Source organism: Megascapheus bottae, chromosome 4 (assembly GCF_031878675.1).
Source record: "Megascapheus bottae isolate mThoBot1 chromosome 4, mThoBot2.hap1, whole genome shotgun sequence".
NCBI lineage: Eukaryota > Metazoa > Chordata > Mammalia > Rodentia > Geomyidae > Megascapheus > Megascapheus bottae.
Window position 1 is genome coordinate 29,061,366 of NC_143512.1, and position 19,073 is coordinate 29,080,438.

A 19,073-nucleotide genomic window follows, 5' to 3' on the forward strand; every position below is an offset into this window, starting at 1 on the left:
ATGAGACTAAGGATCAAACCCAGGGCCTGTGCATGTTGGGCAAATAGCCCACCACTGGGCTACATGTCCAGCCCAATTTTCAGTAATTAAATAGAGTAGAGTTGTTGTTGTTGTTGTTGTTGTTATTGTTTGGAAAGAAGGAGTATTATTCCATTTGAACCAGGCCTTTAATTAGTTGTGTTCTGGCTACTTGAGATTTCGGGTCATTTTTAGTATCACAGACATATACCACCATTTCTAGGTTACCTCCATGGAGATAGAGTGTCCTAGCTGTACTGGTCTGGGCTAGAACCAAGATCTTCCTTATGTTAGGCTCCCACTTAGTTGGAAATGACAGAAGCATGCTAATGTACCCAAGAGAAAGAAATATTTCAAACTTTTCTACCTAGGCTGTCCTGAAACTGTTATCCTCCCTGTCTCAGACTCCCAAGGAGTTAGGATCACAGATATGAACCACCAGTACCTAGATTCCTCCATATTGGCTTGATTAGAATAAAGGATCTTTATTATCTATTTTAGCACCTGGGATCTCTATGTTTTTAAGGGATATGAAAATTGATGGTGAAGTATTTTCAATAACATGAACCTGTTGATTCCAATCCAGTAATTAGATAGGTTTCACAAAGAACTCATGTGGGAGTCTGGGAAAGATTTGAAAAAGTATGGTGGCTTTAGTAGAGACAAGAAAGAGAATACCATACATCTCTTTTGGTAATGAAAGTTAGGAAAGAAGGAAACTGATACAGTTTGAAAAGTTAGCATGTGAAAAATGAGAAAGGAACATTTTTTTCAAGTATAGGACTCCAAATCAATTTTTAGAGTGCTGAGAAATAGAAACCAAAGGATTTTCTATCTGTATTACACCAAGAAAGGGCACAAGACAGCTGGGAAAATGAGAACTTAAAGGTTTTAGTTATCAGAACTAGATATTGGATGTGTATTTTGAAACATTCTGTTTGACTTAGGAAGAATATTTATTTTTTTTTTATTTTTTTATTGTAATTAGTAAAAGGGTTACATGATATTTGCCAGATAGAAGGTGCATTAATTCACATACATTGATACCCTTTCACATGTCTTGGTACCCATTGCCCTCCCCCCCCAAACCCCCCACCCATCTTGGTTTTCCCCCCTTCCCTATCAAATTTCAAATATCCAAATACAAATAAATTCAATATATGAGATAACAAAGTGAGATACTATACCAATATGAGATAACCAAGGGACAGCAAAGGAGATGAGAGACAACATAGTACATTAAGGACAACAATCATTCATTATATGGCTTTTGTTTCAATATCCTGGAGGTCCTTTCAATTAGCTTCACATTATATGGCCTTATGTATCAAGATTTTGCTCTATTGCAAATCTCTGCTAGTAGAGCCCAAGGTTTCTACTGATTATGACGAATGAGGGAAACCATTGAGCCTAAGTTCCTTTGAGTCTGGCTCACTTCACTTAATATGATTTTTTTCTAAGTCTTTCCATTTCCTAACAAATGGGGCGATGTCATTCTTTCTGACAGCAGCATACAATTCCATTGTATACAAATACCACAACTTGTTGATCCACTCATCAACTGAGGGACATCTAGGTTGGTTCCATATCTTTGCTATGGTGAATAGTGCTGCAATGAACATTGTTGTGCTAGTGGGTTTAGTATGTCCTTGTTTGTGGATGGTTGGGTAAATGCCAAGTAGTGGAATTGCTGGGTCATAGGGGAGTTCTATGTTTAGCCTTTTGAGGTTGAATGAGTTTGCACTCCACCAACAGTGTAGTAGTGATCCCTCCTGGCCACATCCCCTCCAGCATCTGTTGTCATTCGTTTTCCTGATCCTGGCCATTCTAACTGGAGTGAGGTGGAATCTTAGAGTTGTTTTGATTTGCATTTCTTTTATGACCAGAGATGTTGAGCATTTCTTCATGTGTCTATAGGCCATTTTTGTTTCTTCTTCAGAGAAGACTCTCTTTAAGTCTTTGGCCCATTTTTTAATGGGATGGTTGTTACTTTGTAGGTTAGTTTTGGAGTGATTCAATTTTTTGAGTTGTTGATATATTTTAGATATGAGGCCTTTGTCCGTTGTTTGGTTGGTGAAGATCTTCTCCCACTCTGTAGGCTTCCTGATTAGTTTACTAGCTATGTCCTTTGCCATGCAAAAGCTCTGCAGTTTAATGCAGTCCCATTTATCCAGCCTTTCTCTGATTTGTTGTGATTCTTGGTCCTTATTAAGAAAGTTTCGACCTGTGCCAAGGAGGCCTAGGGTATCTCCTATTCCTTAGGAAGAATATTTAATAGGTAGTTTCTACAGAGAAGTGATATGATCACAGTACCTTATGAACAAAGTAGCATACATCATTTAACAGACAAGAAAGGAAGAGTCTGGAAAGAAGACCAGGAGTCACATTGAGACATGATGAAAAAGTGCAGAAACATTTAATAGTGGAAACATGTTGATTGAACATGGTAAAGATCCAGTCTGTGGGAAGTTTCATAATTACCAGTTCTCCTGGTCCTTTGTGAGGAACATATTAATTGCAGGGGACTATGAAAGCACAATGTGAGGGCAGAAAGATGAAAATCACTGAGCATTATGTGGCTTTGGGTCAGTCATTGAACCTCTCTGGATAGCTCATCATTTAAATAGTAGATAACTAGATCATTTCCAAGAGCCTTTTTAGCTCTCGCATGTTTTTCTAGTGCCTTAATTCACACAGAATTGACATCTGACAGCCAAAGAAACAGATCAAATGCCTCAACATGCAAACTACTGGCTTGTTTTGGCCTATAGACTATGGCTATGATAGAAAACTCAGAATACTTTTGGAAAAGGGATGCTCATTGCTGTTTTGTTGGTTTGACATTTTACATTGGACTGGCAGGAATTGAGGAAATCGGTGATGTTACAGAAATGAGGTAATGCTAGCAAGACATTCAAGTCATCCTGTGTTCACCATTTATACAAGACAAGATGGCTCACAAGCTTGAACCATCAATGTTGCCTTAAGAACAGGGACCAAGAGTCTGCATCAGAAGGAAACCAGTAAGTCTGATTAGAAGTCTTCTTGATAGACTTGATAGTAAATGAGGAGGATAGTGAATGAGATATTGATAGTGAATGAGGAGGAAGTACTACTAAAGAGCCTTTCAAGAGATGAGAAAAATTAGAAAAGATTACATCTGAATGAACTGATATTTCATCTGATGTCATTGCATGTTGTGGTTCCTTTTCTAAGTATTAATCCACTTTTCCTTTTGATAGTTGGAATTCAGTTAGCCATTTTTTTAAGTATTGTGTTCTATTTCCTAAGAATAGATTATATATTTGAACCCAGTAATTAATGGAGGATTACATGTGACTTAATATAGTTGTAAACTTTTGAAGAGTCTACTTTAACATATAATTAAATTATGGTTTTTATGTCTTGGTATTTTTCCAAGTTCTATTATTATTATTGTTTGAAATTATATTCTATTTTGAAACAAGAGTATGATTTATACTGATATGATCATTTATAGCAACATTAGTATTACTCAGTACTTAAAATCATTACATTGTTATTTTGTGATTGAGGATTTATGTCTGTGTTCTTTTAAATGCTACATTAATCTGTGAATGAAATTTGTCATATAAATGATACATTCATTAGTAGAAAGTTCAGAACAAGTACAATTTTCTGAGTGTTTTATGTAACAGTTTATATCTTCAGCACAGATCAGTAACAAGCTCTCTTCAGCTAAGTGTCATTAATCCATTTACTGAGACTTATTGGAATGAGGAGAAATTGCCAAAGAATTTTCCAAATGTGTAAATGTATTCCACTGTGGATATGTATTGTTTAGCTTTTATATTTTCAGTGCATCTGTCCCTTTTAAAGATTCCAGCGCCACATCTCTTTTTATCTCAAACCTCCACCCACCCACTCCCCCAATAAGTGAAAAAGCAACTGTGGCAACTATTCTGAATCTTTTGGCTGGAGGCCAGCTTTCTGGTTGCATTGCCACACTTAGTTCCACACCACTGATCTGGGAAGGGAGAAGTGGCCTGGCTCTCTGCTGACCTATTGGTCAAAACCACTCCTTCCTCATTCTTGCCATTTTCATCCTAATCTACTTGCACACATAATGTGCTTCTACAGAAGTAAAAGAAGATGTAAAAAATCTTGACTCAGTTAGACAATGCAGCAGCTTAGGGATTTTTATTAGTGTTATAAAGCATTAGCTTTCTTAGTGTTAGAAATTAAAGCATTAACTCAGCAGATACTATCTCAAAATTTCAAATGTACAAGGAAAATTTGAAAAAAATACAAAAATAATATGTATCCAAATATTATCGTAAATAGTATATTTTTCTGATTACAGAATATAGGTTGGCCTTGAAGAAAAAATACACTTTTTGAACAGCTGATTCAACTGTGTACATTGAATCAGAATGTCAGAATCATCTAAATAAGTTGCTATTATGGAATAAAGCAAAACTTCAACTCTAAATTTATGTAATTCATTCCATTGTAGATTTTTCTCATTGAAAGAATGAATACTTTTTTTCTGACATAAATTGTACAGACCATGAACAGCAAAGTCGTTTGAAGTTCATTGAAAATATAGGAGAACATCATGTTTCCTGTCCTTTTGTTAAACTTGGCATATTGATTTTTCTTTTGCACAGTTTGCAGCACAGAAATGTGATATACAGCTATAGCAAGGCAAGCTAACCACATGTGAATTTGTTAAGTAGTGCTGGATTAGCAGAAATTGTCTGACTGTGCAAATAGCAAGATTTGACTTCTCTTCTTCTTCTTTATGACTTAATCAATTAATCTAACAAGTTTTTATTTTATTGCATGAAATAAATCATTAGCAAAACTTATTTTCTCTGATCACTCATTTGTAAGATGTTCTTTTCTTTTTGCTTCTGTATTTTAAGCAAAGTAATATGTACATAGAGTGTGAACCAAGAATTCCAAGTCATATTTTGGAAGGTAAAGATGGAACAAATGTAACCTACTGTTTTAACACTGGTTTATAAATTTTGTCAAGAAACAAATTTATATTTTTATTTAAATTTGTCATTACTTGTATTTTTAACATACTTTCTGTTCTCTTTAAACACAGAGGTAGCAAGATTTGAATCTGCCTAGTACTTCTTACATACTAAGTTTGAATAAAGAACTTTGTAGAAACAGTCTCTAAAGTAGAGCTCTTCTCCATGTTATCAAACCTCCTTCTTAAACCTATCTATTATTTACTTCACCTGACCTGGTTTCAGAGAGTAAGATGGAGTAAAAATGAGCTCTAACAAAGTGAAGTGGGTTACTATGACTTCCTAGAAGTGCTAATGTATTATATAGTGTGTTTATAAAATTTTGCAAGTTCCACCAGAAACAAGTGAACCATTATTCTATTTTCTACTAAATAAAATTGACAGTCTATTTAAAGCTAGCTAGAAAGTGTCCACCATACATGTGTAAATGATAATGTTCTCACCTGGCTTTTGCAAAAAAAAATAGTTTAAAGCATCTTAATTTCTCTAAATGCACATTTCTTCTTTAACAAGATTTAAAAGAATTTTTTCAAACTTTTTTATGTATGTTCTCATTACCTTTTCAGAGATGGCCAGCTTATGTAATACATGCCAAATTTATTAGGAAAACAATGTTAAAAAATTATCTAGTTAAAGTATAACTTGCTCCTCTAATTTAAAAAAAAAATGAGGGAAAGGGTAAGAGCAAAGAAGAAAGTGCCACTGGTTTGTGTTAGGTGACACTGCACCTAGCTTGTCTAATTTGATTACACCGAGCCCCTGATGCCTCAGGCAAAGCTGATTTTAGCTATAATCAGCTTCTTAACCTTTTGAGAACTAGCGTAAACACTACCTAGCAATGGTTAATTGTGCTGCTCTGCTCCCTACTACAAAGTGCAAAAGTAAAAGTGCAGAACTACAGTAATACATGTTATAACAAAATTTAACAAGATGACTTTACAGGACTGCCACAGAACACAGTTTTATAGTAGAGATAAAGTTTAAATCATTAAAGAGACTTAAGAATGCATTTTTTTTTTTTTGCCAGTCCTGGGCTTGAGCTCAGGGCCTGAGCACTGCCCTTAGACTTTCTCAAGGCTAGAGCTCTACCACTTGAGCCTCAGCACGACTTCCGGCTTTTTTCTATGTATGTGGTACCAAGGAATCGAGCCCGGGTCTTCGTGCATGCTAGGCAAGCACTTTAACCACTAGGCCAAACTCCCGGCCCAAGAATGCATTTTTAAAATAATATTTATTCTAGTTTTTAAACTCTGCCCATACTGTGTATTTGTGTTCTTTTCCTTTGTGCTAGCCTCATACAGGCACTTCTCTGAAATTGAAATTGAAATTCTCCCCTTTGATAATGCTTATATATACATGTATAGAAGCATATGTTTTTCAAATACAAAAGTATTAATAGATTCCTTCATTTTCAGAGTAAACAAAATGAGTATAATAAACCTGAAAGTAGAATCAAATCCCCTTGCTTTAATTTTATAGGAGTAAAAATGCATTAGAGAAGGGATGGGATTTCTTTCTAGTTAAATGGAGTATTGTAGTTACATAGACAAAAACTAACTTTTTGATTTAAAACAGTAGCTCTGATGTTCTGTATGGGAAATTAATATGTAAGATGATTTTACTGTCTAGAGTTGGTGTTACTGATATAGGAATATGACTAATGGGGTCATAAAGATGAAATAATTGTATTTATTCAGGCCAAATCTTTGAAGTGATATTTGATGGGGAAACCCCAACAGGAATGTTCTGCTGCATAAGAGTTGTGGGTGACCAAGAGAATATAGGGAGTCATAGCCATAGTCTTTTTTTTTTTAGGCTTCAGTACCAAAAGTTTTACCTGAAATTTCATACCCCATAAAAATTCTTAAATAGTAGACTCAGTGATATACATCATCAACAGTTGCACTGCATGGAATTAACCTAAAATAGAGAGGAAGGGGAAATATTAATATATTCTTTGTACATCTGAAGTTCAATCTTCATCAATAGCATACATTTGTTGCATTGTCCATATTCTACCATGTTGTTTATTCTATGGTGAATGAGCCTAAGGTTGCCATGAAGGAGTGTCTTGGATGTGGGCATCATAGGCCTTTTCAGATTTTCTGAGGCATTAGTCAGCGTTCACAAGGCGGCACTTTTGAACAAACTTAGCTACATGATGAATAAAGCTCACCTCATGGGTAAACAGCTGTAACTCATGAGCATAAATACTACTAAAAGGAGCTGATCAATCTTTGTAGCCACACATAATGCTATAGGGTAACTAAAACCCAATATCAAATAACCTGATGTCTTTAGATCCTTGTGAATGTGTTTAACCGAATTGAATTTCTCTTTTAAAATTTAATTTGTTAAAATAAACTTATATAAAACTTCTCATTACCATTGTTATAATCATCTTTCAAAGGGCAGTTTATTTTATGGTACATATTACAAAATATTTGTCCAGCAGATAGACATAGACGAAGGGACTTCTGAAAGCTAGAGACCACAGGCAGGAGGAGTTCAGCTACCCTTGGTCTACTGGCCATCTGACAACTAACCTAACTCATATAGGGCCCACCATGGCACAGGTGCTACTTTAAAGGAAGTTGTCCAACATTCTTCATAGAAGCTCCTCAGGAGAAATCCTTCCCAAGCGCCTTGCTTTTCTGAACATTTGCTTCTCTTTACTTTACAGACATGGAAACTCTTACCAGCACATTAGTTCTCCAGGTGTACTCCACAGAATATTACCTGGGCAAGCCAGGCTCCTAGCTATTCAGGAGATTGAGATCTGACGATCACAGTTCAAGGCCAGCCCAGGCACTAAAGACCATGAGACACTTATTTCAACCAGAAAACTGGAAGTGGTGCTGTGGCTCAAGGGGGTTGGCATCCTTGAGCTGAAAAGCTCAGGTATAGCACCCAGGCCCATAGTTCAAGCCCCACACTGGCCAAAAAAAATTACCCGGGCAACTACGACTACAGCCTTGTCTAGATTGTCAGTACTCGGAATGTCTAGGGTGAGAGCCATTCATTAGTCCTTTTCAAAGATTCCCCAGGTCTTTACTGACATGTAAAATGTATTTATCTCTAAACTTAAGCCATCTGGAAGCTTACAGCTAAATTTAGCTTATCTGCAGCAACTAAGCAGAACTAATCTTTGTGTGGGGTTTTTTAACCCACTTTTGCTTTTGCCTTAAGTTCTTCAAAAGACTTCGTTTTTGTAGCATTTTAATAGCATTAATGTGGTATAATTTACATACTAAAAAGTATACCTATTATGAATGTATAATACAAAGTTTCAGCAAATTTATACTTGTATAATCTTCAGTATAATCCAGTTTTAGAATGTCGTCATCACCCCCAAATAATTTAATTTTACAGAATTGCCATTAATTCTACTTCTACCTACTGCCCTAACCAATAGTCTGTGCTATTTATAAATTTGCTTTTTCTGAAAATAACAGCTAGATAGAATTGCACAATATATAGTCTGTATCTAGCTTCTGTAACTTACTATAATTTGTATATGACTCATCTATGCTTTACGAATATCATTAAGTAATATCTTTTATTGCTGAATAGTATTCCATCACGTAGATAATCTGCATTTTGATTATCCATTCGTCAAAAAAAACACATTGTATTGTTTTCAGCATTTGGCTACCATGCATCATGTGGCTATGAAATCACACATACAAATCAGTACAGGCATGTGCTTGTGTTTCTCTTGAATGTACACTGATGAATAAAATTACTGAATCATGGAAAGTTTGCATTTAGTTTTATGAGAAACTACAAAAGTATTTTAACATAACACACATTTCTCATTCATACCAGCAAAGTATATGCAATTTTGTTTCTCCTCATCTTTGTAATTGTAGCCATTATATGGGGTATGTGTCATGATCTTATCATGGTTTTAATTTTATATCTCCATAATAATCATGTATTTGCAATGCACATGTTGTCTTCCATTAAGTATCTATATTTGTTTTACCTGATTTAATTGATTACTCTCTTATTATCAGGTTCCAGGGATTTTTTTATATAGATTGAAAACACATCTTTTATGAGATATATGATCATAATACCAGATCAACTACCACCAAGAGTTAGTATGACCCACATCAACAAATGGGCATAGCAATTCACACCTGTTATTCCAGCTTTGTGGGAGTTACAGTCCCAGTCTAGGATTACAGTCCAGGCCTGCCAACAAAAAGAAAGAGGAGGCCCTATCCCCAAAATAACTAAAGCATAAAAGACAAGAGATGTGGCACAAGGGATAGAGTACCTGCCTAGCCAGTGCTAGGCTCTGAGGTCAAACCCAATTATTATTAATGTATAGAGAGGTTGCAGTTACATTCACCACATAGTAGGTACATTGCTTTTCACACATTGATACCTTCTCATGTTTTTGTCCCCATTTTCCTCCCCTCTCCTCCACCAAATCATCTTGTTTTCCCCCTTTCCTTTCCTATTTCAAATAAACAAATAAATGTACGTACAATATACCAGGTAACAAAGTTAGATGCAGTAACAATATAAGATTAACCAAAAGGCAACAAAGTGAATGCTTAGTTTTCTTATGTTCAAGTCCAGTGTTCTAGAGGTTACCCCCTTTGCTTGCATAACTTAATGGCCAGCGTTTTTGTTCAGTCACTTTAGTCCAATTTATGAGCTGCAAAGATCACTGTGATTTTTAAGTCTACCCTCTGTTTTTATTTTCTACTGTTTTTTCTTGGGGATTTATTTGCTGAAAACACCATTAAGTATGAGTTTCTTTCCTTCAACTTCAAATCAGATTTTTTTCTGCTCTCAGCAAAGTTGCACATTTTTATAGCCACTCATGTCTTCTGAGGTGACCACTCTTGATTGCCTCTTACCTGCACTCGACAGATTCTCATTGGTAAATGTGTATCAATTTCTTGTTTGGCTTTTGTTGACTTCTGGAGTGCTGAAATGGTCATCCTAACAATTTTGTGCACTTCCATAGTTAATTTAGGAAGGGAATTTGCCCACTTCTGTTCTTTCCATCACTGGAAGTCCTGCCTGCATTCATCTCTGTATACCACAAACCTTTGCTGTAGCATCAAAACAGAATAGAAAGATAAAAGAGGGCAAATTAGAAATATGAAAGCAAGAATATAAATTTCTCAATGATGCCTTTTAACTCCTACAACAAATACTTCTAGTGTATCTGGGAACAGGAATATCTTGGTATTGTAATGTGGAATTTTACTCTGTCAAAAAAGAAAACTTTCAGTTGTCTTTCATGACTGTCATTGAGATGTGAAATGAATACCAGGAAACAGTATGGATGTGTTCAAAACCAAAACAAAACAAGAAGAAAAATTTCAAGATTTGAATATTTCTGATTGTTTTCACTTTTGTGAGTCTGGAACCACCAGAATATACATCATTAGTCTCTAAGAATGGATGGAAATTTAGTGACATATACCCCATGTTGTGAACCAATCAATGCACTGAGTTTCACTCCAATGAAAATATTGCGCTTATTCATGAATGACAAAGAATAGTGTATTTACTGTGAGGCAGCTAAAGAAATTTAGTTTTGTTTCAGACAAAATAAAAAAGAACCATTTGGACCATAATGCTACCCTGAGATCCTTTCTGTTTCCATTTTATTTCGTTTTGTCTCAAAGGTTATATCCCAAAATTTGTACAACTTTATACTGGTGAAGGGCTTTAGAAAATGCACAGTGATAAAACTGCCAGATTGAAGGTTTCTTAAGTGCTACTGTCCAAAACTACTAGACATGCTTGAAACCAGTAATTCTTGTCAAAATATACACTCTTAGTGTGTGACTTTTAGCTGCAGGTGGCAGAGCATATGTTTTAGCACCAAAAAGTGTAAGGTGCAAGAGGGAGGATATCTGATATGTTGTAACCTATTTTTATTTTTAATTTTTTCCTATACCCTTTGTATATCACCTTTGTAATAACAACAAAAATTAATTTTTTCTTATACATGCTTATTTCAGATCAAAAGTAGGCTGAAATGTAGCCTGCTCCATTTTAACATAGTAGACTTTATTTAGATTAAGGAGAACTATTCAAACTAGAGTGTTAAAGTGTCATTTGCTTTTATTTAACCTACGAATAAAGGCTTTTGAATCATAAAGAATCCATAAAGAAAAACTCCAACTAAATTAAATAACTAAAGTCCAAAGGACAGACTCCACAGATGGATTTTCTGGTTAAATTATTATTGACCCTTCAAACACTACAATCATTTTTACTTTTATTTTATAAATTGTATTGTGAAGATGATATATATCACCTTTGTTCATATCCATAGGGTAACAGCCCACTTTTCTAAATTGGGAATTAATTGTGCATATATTGCTAGAAATTAAGCATAACTAGCAAATACCACTTTGTATTTTCTGATTAATATAAGTTCTTACTGCACAGTTCACAGATATAATTCTCTACATTAATCTCAATTAAAGCCTCAGCTTCAGAATCTGGAGTTACAAACTCAAACCCCAGCTGACTGGTGACATGCAAGAATGCAAACCCAATGCTGTTAGATTTTTCTGATTTTATCAAAGAAGCCAGAAGTGTGCATATTTATTTGAAATTACTCTAAGAATTGTAACTCAATAGAAATGTCTCCGTAGCTATCTAAGTGGAATAAAGCAGTTGTTATGATCAGGCTCATGGGCATATTATTTAGAATGTCTGGTAGGAAGGAGAAGCCCAAGCTAGTTCTGCCTGATTATTGTTATCTGTCTCCTGTTCATCAACAAGTGCCTAACAACATGCTACCACATGGCTGTCTTCATTGTATAACTGTACATTTCTGAGGCAGTATGTTTTACTGAGAAGTAGATGGACGTAGGCATCTGCAAAACTTAATTATGAAGCTTTCCTTCTATAACTAAGCCTGGTCTAAGTACTTTAAATATATGGACTCAGTAAATTATTGCTTTAGCTCTGTTTGTTGTGTTTAGTCTTCTTAATGCTAGGTCAATCATTTAACTTGTATAGATGTGTTTCCTCACTTGAAAATTATACATGAAGTAATTTTATTCCCTGATTTTTTCTTTTATTTTGTCAGAATTATAAATATATTTATAGGAGAATATTCATAACTATCCAGACGATTGAATAATTCCCGCTTCAATGAAGCACACAGCCAACCAACCACATATCGAAGTGTTATGAGTTTTAAAAGATAGTACATAGATAATATTCTTCCTGTGTTCATTTTTAAGGCAATGTTGATATCATATGAAATTTATCATTGTAACTTACTGCAGTTTAGTTTCTTCCACAACATTTACCATGCTGCACAAACATCATCACTACTTGATTCCAGAATATATTTTGACCCTGGAAATAAGTCTCATACACATTAAGTGCTCACTTTGACCATTTTTTCTCTCCCCAGTTCCTAGCCACCACTAATACACTTTATTTCTCTGCATTTACTATTCTGGACATTTCATACAAATTAAATCATACCCATATGTGACCTTTATGCCTGGCTTCTTTCCTTCAGATTCAGCCACATGATTTTGTGTGTTAATTCTTTGTTCCATTATATTGCCAAATATTATTCTATTGTATACATAGACTACATTTTTTATTATCTGCTCATCGATTGAAAGCCATTTGGTTTGTTTTTCATGTTTTTACTATTAAGAATCTTGCTACTGTCAGCATCCATGTAGACTTTTTGTTTGTACTCTATTTTGAATTCCTAGGAGTAGAGTTGTTGGGTCTATGTATAACTTCTTGAGAAAGCACCAAACTTTTTATGACTACCCTTTTATTTTTTTATTTTCTTTAAGAAGTTGCAAAAAAAAGTTACCATTCAATGGATCAGTTTATTTGTACAACGTATCTTGGTCAATATTACCACTTTCACCATTCTTCCCCATCTTTTCAAACCCATTCCCATCTAATTTTCTTACTTTCATAGGATATGCATTTTATGTATATATATATATATATATATAGACACACACACACACACACACACACACACACACACACACACACACACACGTGACTAAACGAATTCTCCACCCTTCCTGGCTTTGTTCATTTATCCCATCCCTTTGAGCTCACCAACTTCCCCCCCCCCCCCCCCGCACACACACATGCACAACTTCCAAGTATCTGGGTACATTTTCATGTAAAGGGTTTTTGTTTTGTTTTTTTTTGGGTGCTGATTCTGGATCTTGAACTTGGGTGCTAGGCACTGCCCCTGAGCTTTTGTGTTTCAAGGATTGCACTCTACCACTTGCTCCACAGCTCTGTTTCCAACTCTTGAAAACAAGTCTTGGTGGTTAATTGGAGATAGGAGTCTCATAGAGCCTGATGCCTTTGGCTCATGCCTGTAATCCAAGCTTCTCAGAAGACTGAGATCTGAGGATGGCAGTTCTGTAAACCCTAGGAAGGAAAGTCCATGAGACTCTTTCTTTTTTTTTTAATTGTATTTTATTGTTGGGGTAATGTATGGAGGAGTTACAGTTAAATTTGTCAGGTAGTGGGCACATTACTTCTTGAACGCTAATACCACTTCTTGTGTTTTTCTCTCAGTTTTCTTCTCCTATTTCCTCCCAATCATCTTATTTCCCCTTCCCTATTTCAAATCAACAAGTAAACCTATATGCAATATACTAGGTACCAAAGTCAGCTACAATAACCACATGAGATAAACCATAAGTGAAAAAAAGAGAAAAGAAACAACTTCACATAGTACATTAAGAACAACAATCACAAAGATAAACCTCTTGTTTCCACATCCTGGAATTCATTTAGCTTAGCCTCATGAGACTCTGATCTTCAGTAAGCCTCTCAGAAAAAGCCAGAAGTGGTAGAATGCTAGCCTTGAGCAAAAAGGAGCTCAAAGACAGTGCCCAGGGCCAGAGTTCAAGCCCCAGTACTGGCCAAAAAAAAAAAGAAAAAAAGAAAAGGAAAGAAAATAGTTGCTTGGACTTCTTCTGCCTGAGCTAGCTTCAAACTATGATTATTCAGCTTCCAGCCTCTTGAATAGCTCTTACAGGTATAAGCCACCAGTGACCAACTCATAATATCAAATTTTAAGATCAGTTTATAGGGAAGAGTTTTGTATAAATACAGAACTTCCAAACCTCTGCCTCCATACTCACACACTAAAAAAGCAAATAAGAATATCTAAAACGTGAGAAGGTTCAAATATCTTTTTTTACAGCACTAAGCATTTGTATTATATAGTCCAGTTTTCTAGAAGGCCATTTATTCTAACCTCTAACCTATAGTTGCTTAATGGAAGAATTTATAAGTGGAAAAGGTAAGAAATTGAGCTTTTAAAATCATGTACACAATGTCTTGTAGCTATGGGCACACACATTTTTTTTCCAAATTTTTGTCTTGAGTTGAGTAAAGCAAATGCTTTACCCTACAATTTAGAGGCATAATATCAGGAAGTTTCAGTTCCTAATCTGATGTGCCTTAAAATAGTTATAAATTAGGGAGGTATCTTCCAAGTTCTCAATAACTATGTTTTAAATTTTCTAGTATGTTCCTGGGGGGGGGAACAAATCTCCATTAGAACCTGTGCCAAAATATTTCTCAACAATTGCCAATTCTCTATATTTAAAATGTTTATACCATTAAAATTTCTAAGAACTTGGTAAATTTCTTTTATATGTTAAACTGTTTGACCTTTTCAAACACTAAATAGCTTCACATATATGATTTGAGATTGTGGCCAGTACTTAACTTCCCCACGAAGCTGCAATATTTTGTATTTGGAATTAAGCCAGATCTCCCACTTGCACACATTTAACTTATGTTGAATGAATCCAAGTCCTGGCATTTGAATGGTCTTTTTCCTTCATCTGACTACTTTCCTACTTAAGGAAAAATAATAGTTACCATTTAAAGCTTGCTTCTTTCTTCTCTTTCCCATCTTCACTGATAAGCAAATATCTTCACACTGTGTATATGCAGTCTTCTGAGGAAAGCCAGCATTGTGCTGCACATAACTCAAGAAGCATTGTCCTCATAAAATAAAATCCCTTTGTATAACTACTCAGAAGATTTTTTAAAGGAATTTAGATTACCTCTAAACCAGGTATGATGGCTCACATACTGTCCCAGTTACTCAAGAGGCTGAGATCATAAGGATCACAGTTTGAAGCCAGCCTGAGGACATGTGAAGCACTATCTCAATAATCAGCATGTGAGATGCTCCTATAATCCCAGTTGTGCAAGAAGTTTAAGTAAGAGGAGTTCATATTCCAGGCTGGTTTAGGAATATAAGTGAGACCCTATTGGAAATGCAACTAAAGCAGAAAAGAAAAGTGGCATGGCTCAGTGGTAGAGTGCTTGGCTAGCAAGTGTAAGCAAGCACTAAGTTCAAACACAACTACTGCCAGGGAGAGTGGGGGGTGATATTAATTATCCTTAAACATCCCTGAGTTTATAGGATTTGTAGGTTAACATGTAGGTTACAGGGAGAACAAAAATAGTAGCTCAGATAGGGATGTATGGTCCTGTAAAAATAAGGCTCTGGTGAAACACAAAGGATCCTGCTTCCTGTTGGGCCACTGACACACTAGGTAGTGTCTGACTGAGTCAGGAGTATGTTTGACAGGCTTTCTATTTCACAGTCACAGTAGTTATGCTATTTGTAGTTGTGTGGTCACTGCCAGTTATCATTTCTTTTTTCCTTGACATATCATATTTATTTTAATTAATTTATTTTATTGTTATTATAGAGGTGATGTGCAGATGGACTACAATACCATGAGTTAAGTAATGAGTACATTTCCTTTAGTATAGTGTCTTCTGTTCCCTCATCTCCCAATCCCTCCCTCCCACCCATCTTCAGCTACAAGTTGTGCAGTGCATTCTCATCTGATTTCAATGAGCTCCATTTTTCATTTCTTTAAACATGGAAAGAACCATTTTCTCCCATTTGCATGTTAGCCCTCAGCATCATCTCATACTTAACAAACTTCATTTTTTGAATTAAAAACAAATCTTTACAAAAACTTGTTTTGATTTTGATGCTCATCAATCAACCCCTAGCATGTGTCCTTCAACTTCCTTAAAGATATTTTGAAGAAAGATTCCACTTTGAGAGAACTCACTCAGCTTGCTGCCCCTGACCTTAGAGAGTGCTTTGATATCTGACCTACATCTCACCTGCTTTACCACTCCAAGGTGGCAAATAGACGTCAGGAGTCTCAGTGGATGATTACATGAAGAGAACTAGGAGCTGCTTTCAAGGATAAACTGAGGGGAGATGCTTATAAAATGGAAAGTGGCTTCTATGAATGGATTAAAGGGTATGCAAATATTAGGACCCCTGGAGAGAGGGTGTGGTCAAAGGTGGAGGCAAGAAGCATCACCTGCCACTCAACTCTTTGCTGGTATGTGTATAGTGTATCTTCTCCAGGCCTATATCTTCTGACTATTTCTTATCTTCCATTCTGACCCTTACTTATTCCCCCAAAGAACTTGTATTCTCACATCTAAGCACATTTTCCATGTCAGTTTCTACATGGTAGTCCCTTTAAACAGACTCAAATTCTATGCAGAGCTGGGCGCATTGGCTCACGCCTGTATTCCTAGCTACTCAGGAGGCTGAGGTCTGAGGATCAAGGTTCAAGTTCAGCCTAGGCACAAAAGGACCTGAGACCCTTATCTCCAATTAACCTCTAGAAAATGGAAAGTGGGGCTTTGCTCAAGGGTAGGGTGGTAGCCTTGAGGTGAAGAGCTCAGAGACAACACCCAGGCTCAAGGGTAGGGTGGTAGCCTTGAGCTGAAGAGCTCAGGAACAGCACCCAGGCTGAGTTCAAACCCCATGACCCACAAATAAATAAATCGATCAATCAATAAATAAATTCTATCCGTGTTTTCACAAAAAGGAATATGTTAAAGAGAAAACAAAACTTAAAATTAATGCCTTAAGGTAGCTTTTGCCCCATTACTATGTAAAGGTATGAAGACAACTCACTTTTTGCACATCTGTTGTCTGACCTTTACTTTTTACACATTTTCTGTCTTGTTTACACCCTACTGCTTGTCTTTGTAGTGACAGTTATGATCTCTTCTCCCAGGTGAGTAAATCATGGTACATAAAGTTTGAGATTCAACCCCAGTTCTGGTAGATTTAAACCTTTCTACTGTACTGGCATCCACAAAAGTACTGCAACATCAACGGAAGTGGTTCCACAGGTTGTAGTGGTAAAGGGCAAGAAAATTTGTCTCCAAGCGGCTTTGATTCTGTTTTTGATTTTCACCTCATCATTGATATATTTCAGCAATGCTTACTGAACTTTCTTGTATTTCACATGCTATCTTGCAAACTAGGAATCTGAAAGTGGCAATAGTAAACAAATGTCCTACTGAACCAAGCTTATATTTTGAAAGAGAAAAATAGATCATACATACACACACATACATTTCTTTAGGTTGTGATGTTAGGATAAAAATTCAGTAGACCAAGTGCCTGATGAATCGCACTGATATCTAGATAGACCTATCAGGAAAGGCCTTAGTAAGGATCCCCTTGGCTTTGTCATTGTACCCTTTGAGATCTCAATCTTGTCATATATAAAATGAAGCTGTGAAGTTCTGTGTCCTTTTTTAAAGAGATCTATATTTGGGTCATATAATCTTTTGTATGTGTAAGTTATAGTCTTGGTTATCCATTGATCTCAAAATGTAATAAGAGTACTCATTGATCCCCAAGGTTAATTCCATTTTACAGTTGGGGAATTTAATCCAAGAATAAAAACCATCTCAAAGGTTGCATAATATTTTTTTAAAAATTTAAAAAGACATCAAGCTTTCTATTCCTGTCACACTCAGTTTGAAAATTCTACCTCACTATGCAATATAACGAGAAGTGAAATTGAAATGTCAGAGCAGTTGAAAGTAGATTAAAGATGTGTAAACTATAATGGACTGAAATATTTACAAATAAGGAATTGGATAAGTATATCTCATTGCACTCATTTATGACAGGCAAGTAAGCCATGTGATATACTTTAAGCCAGTAAAATAGCAAATCCCTTCTCCAAAAAAATCTATAATTTTAATCAAAAGTTTGTTTCGGTCATTGAAATTCTGTTATTGCTGCTTACAAACATTAAAGTCAATCAAAACATCAGTAGCTTTGCAAGATCAATATTTTTAATATGTTTGCATTGCAGTGCTGCAGATTTTTGGCTAATGGATCGCACCCATATTGATTTCCATGGGAAATGTTAGTCTGATACTGAAATAATTAAAAAAACAGAGATTATTGGTTTGGAATTTTGAAGGAGATAGAAGTATAAAAATTGGTTATTGACTAAATTGCTTGGGGTGAGTGAACCTTGGGCACTAGCAATAAACTTGTAGCACTTAGTCATTACTGAATACTACTTTGGTCTCTTAAACTCAAAATAATCAATAACCTGTTATAACAATGCAAATTGTGGTGAAATAACATAGTAGGCAGGTAAGAACACCATTTTATCAAAATAGATATGCATAAGTATGTGTATGGGTGTGTTGAAAATGTCTGTTGAAATGTAGTGACTGATTTTGACTGTGTGATTCATACTGAAGATAGTTTCAGTAGCAGTTTTAAAGAGATAAAATGCTACAAAATAGCAGTGAAAAGAAGCATACAATTATTCTATGAACAATAATGAAAGCATAAACACTACAGCATGTCAAATGACAGATTCTGTTACTTTGATTCAGAGCAAAATTACAATTGTTGCTCTGTTCTCAAAGCATAGGAGTAATATATGCAGGCATTAAATACAAACAGGTTCTCCATGATAGAAATCTAGTGCATATTACATTGCTCATGTCTATCAGCCTTTGGTTATTAGGAAAGCTATACTTCATCTACAAAGTTTACTCTGTGTTTTCATTTAGTTGCCATTATACATTTATGAATTATGGGCCAGGAGCATGGCCTAGCAATAGAATACTTGCTAGTGCTTACCAGGGTTCGATTTCTCATTACCACATTACTAAAGAAAGCGCAGAAATTGGTACTATGGCTCAAGT

General features: G+C 35.5%; 1 protein-coding gene across 8 annotated transcripts in view; it reads left to right on the forward strand.

Annotated features, from left to right (window-relative positions):
* Nucleotides 1-19,073, forward strand: part of Arb2a (ARB2 cotranscriptional regulator A) — a 391,209-nt gene that overhangs the window by 281,055 nt on the left and 91,081 nt on the right. Inside the window, exon 11 of one of the 8 annotated variants that reach the window (XM_090331620.1) lies at nucleotides 4,361-4,426. The exons of the other annotated variants lie outside the window; for them this stretch is intronic. Within the exon in view, the coding sequence (XP_090187746.1) occupies nucleotides 4,361-4,398 (38 nt within the window). The 3' untranslated portion in view covers nucleotides 4,399-4,426. Of the gene's footprint in view, nucleotides 1-4,360; nucleotides 4,427-19,073 lie in introns of those variants that run through there. 8 annotated transcript variants of the gene reach the window in all.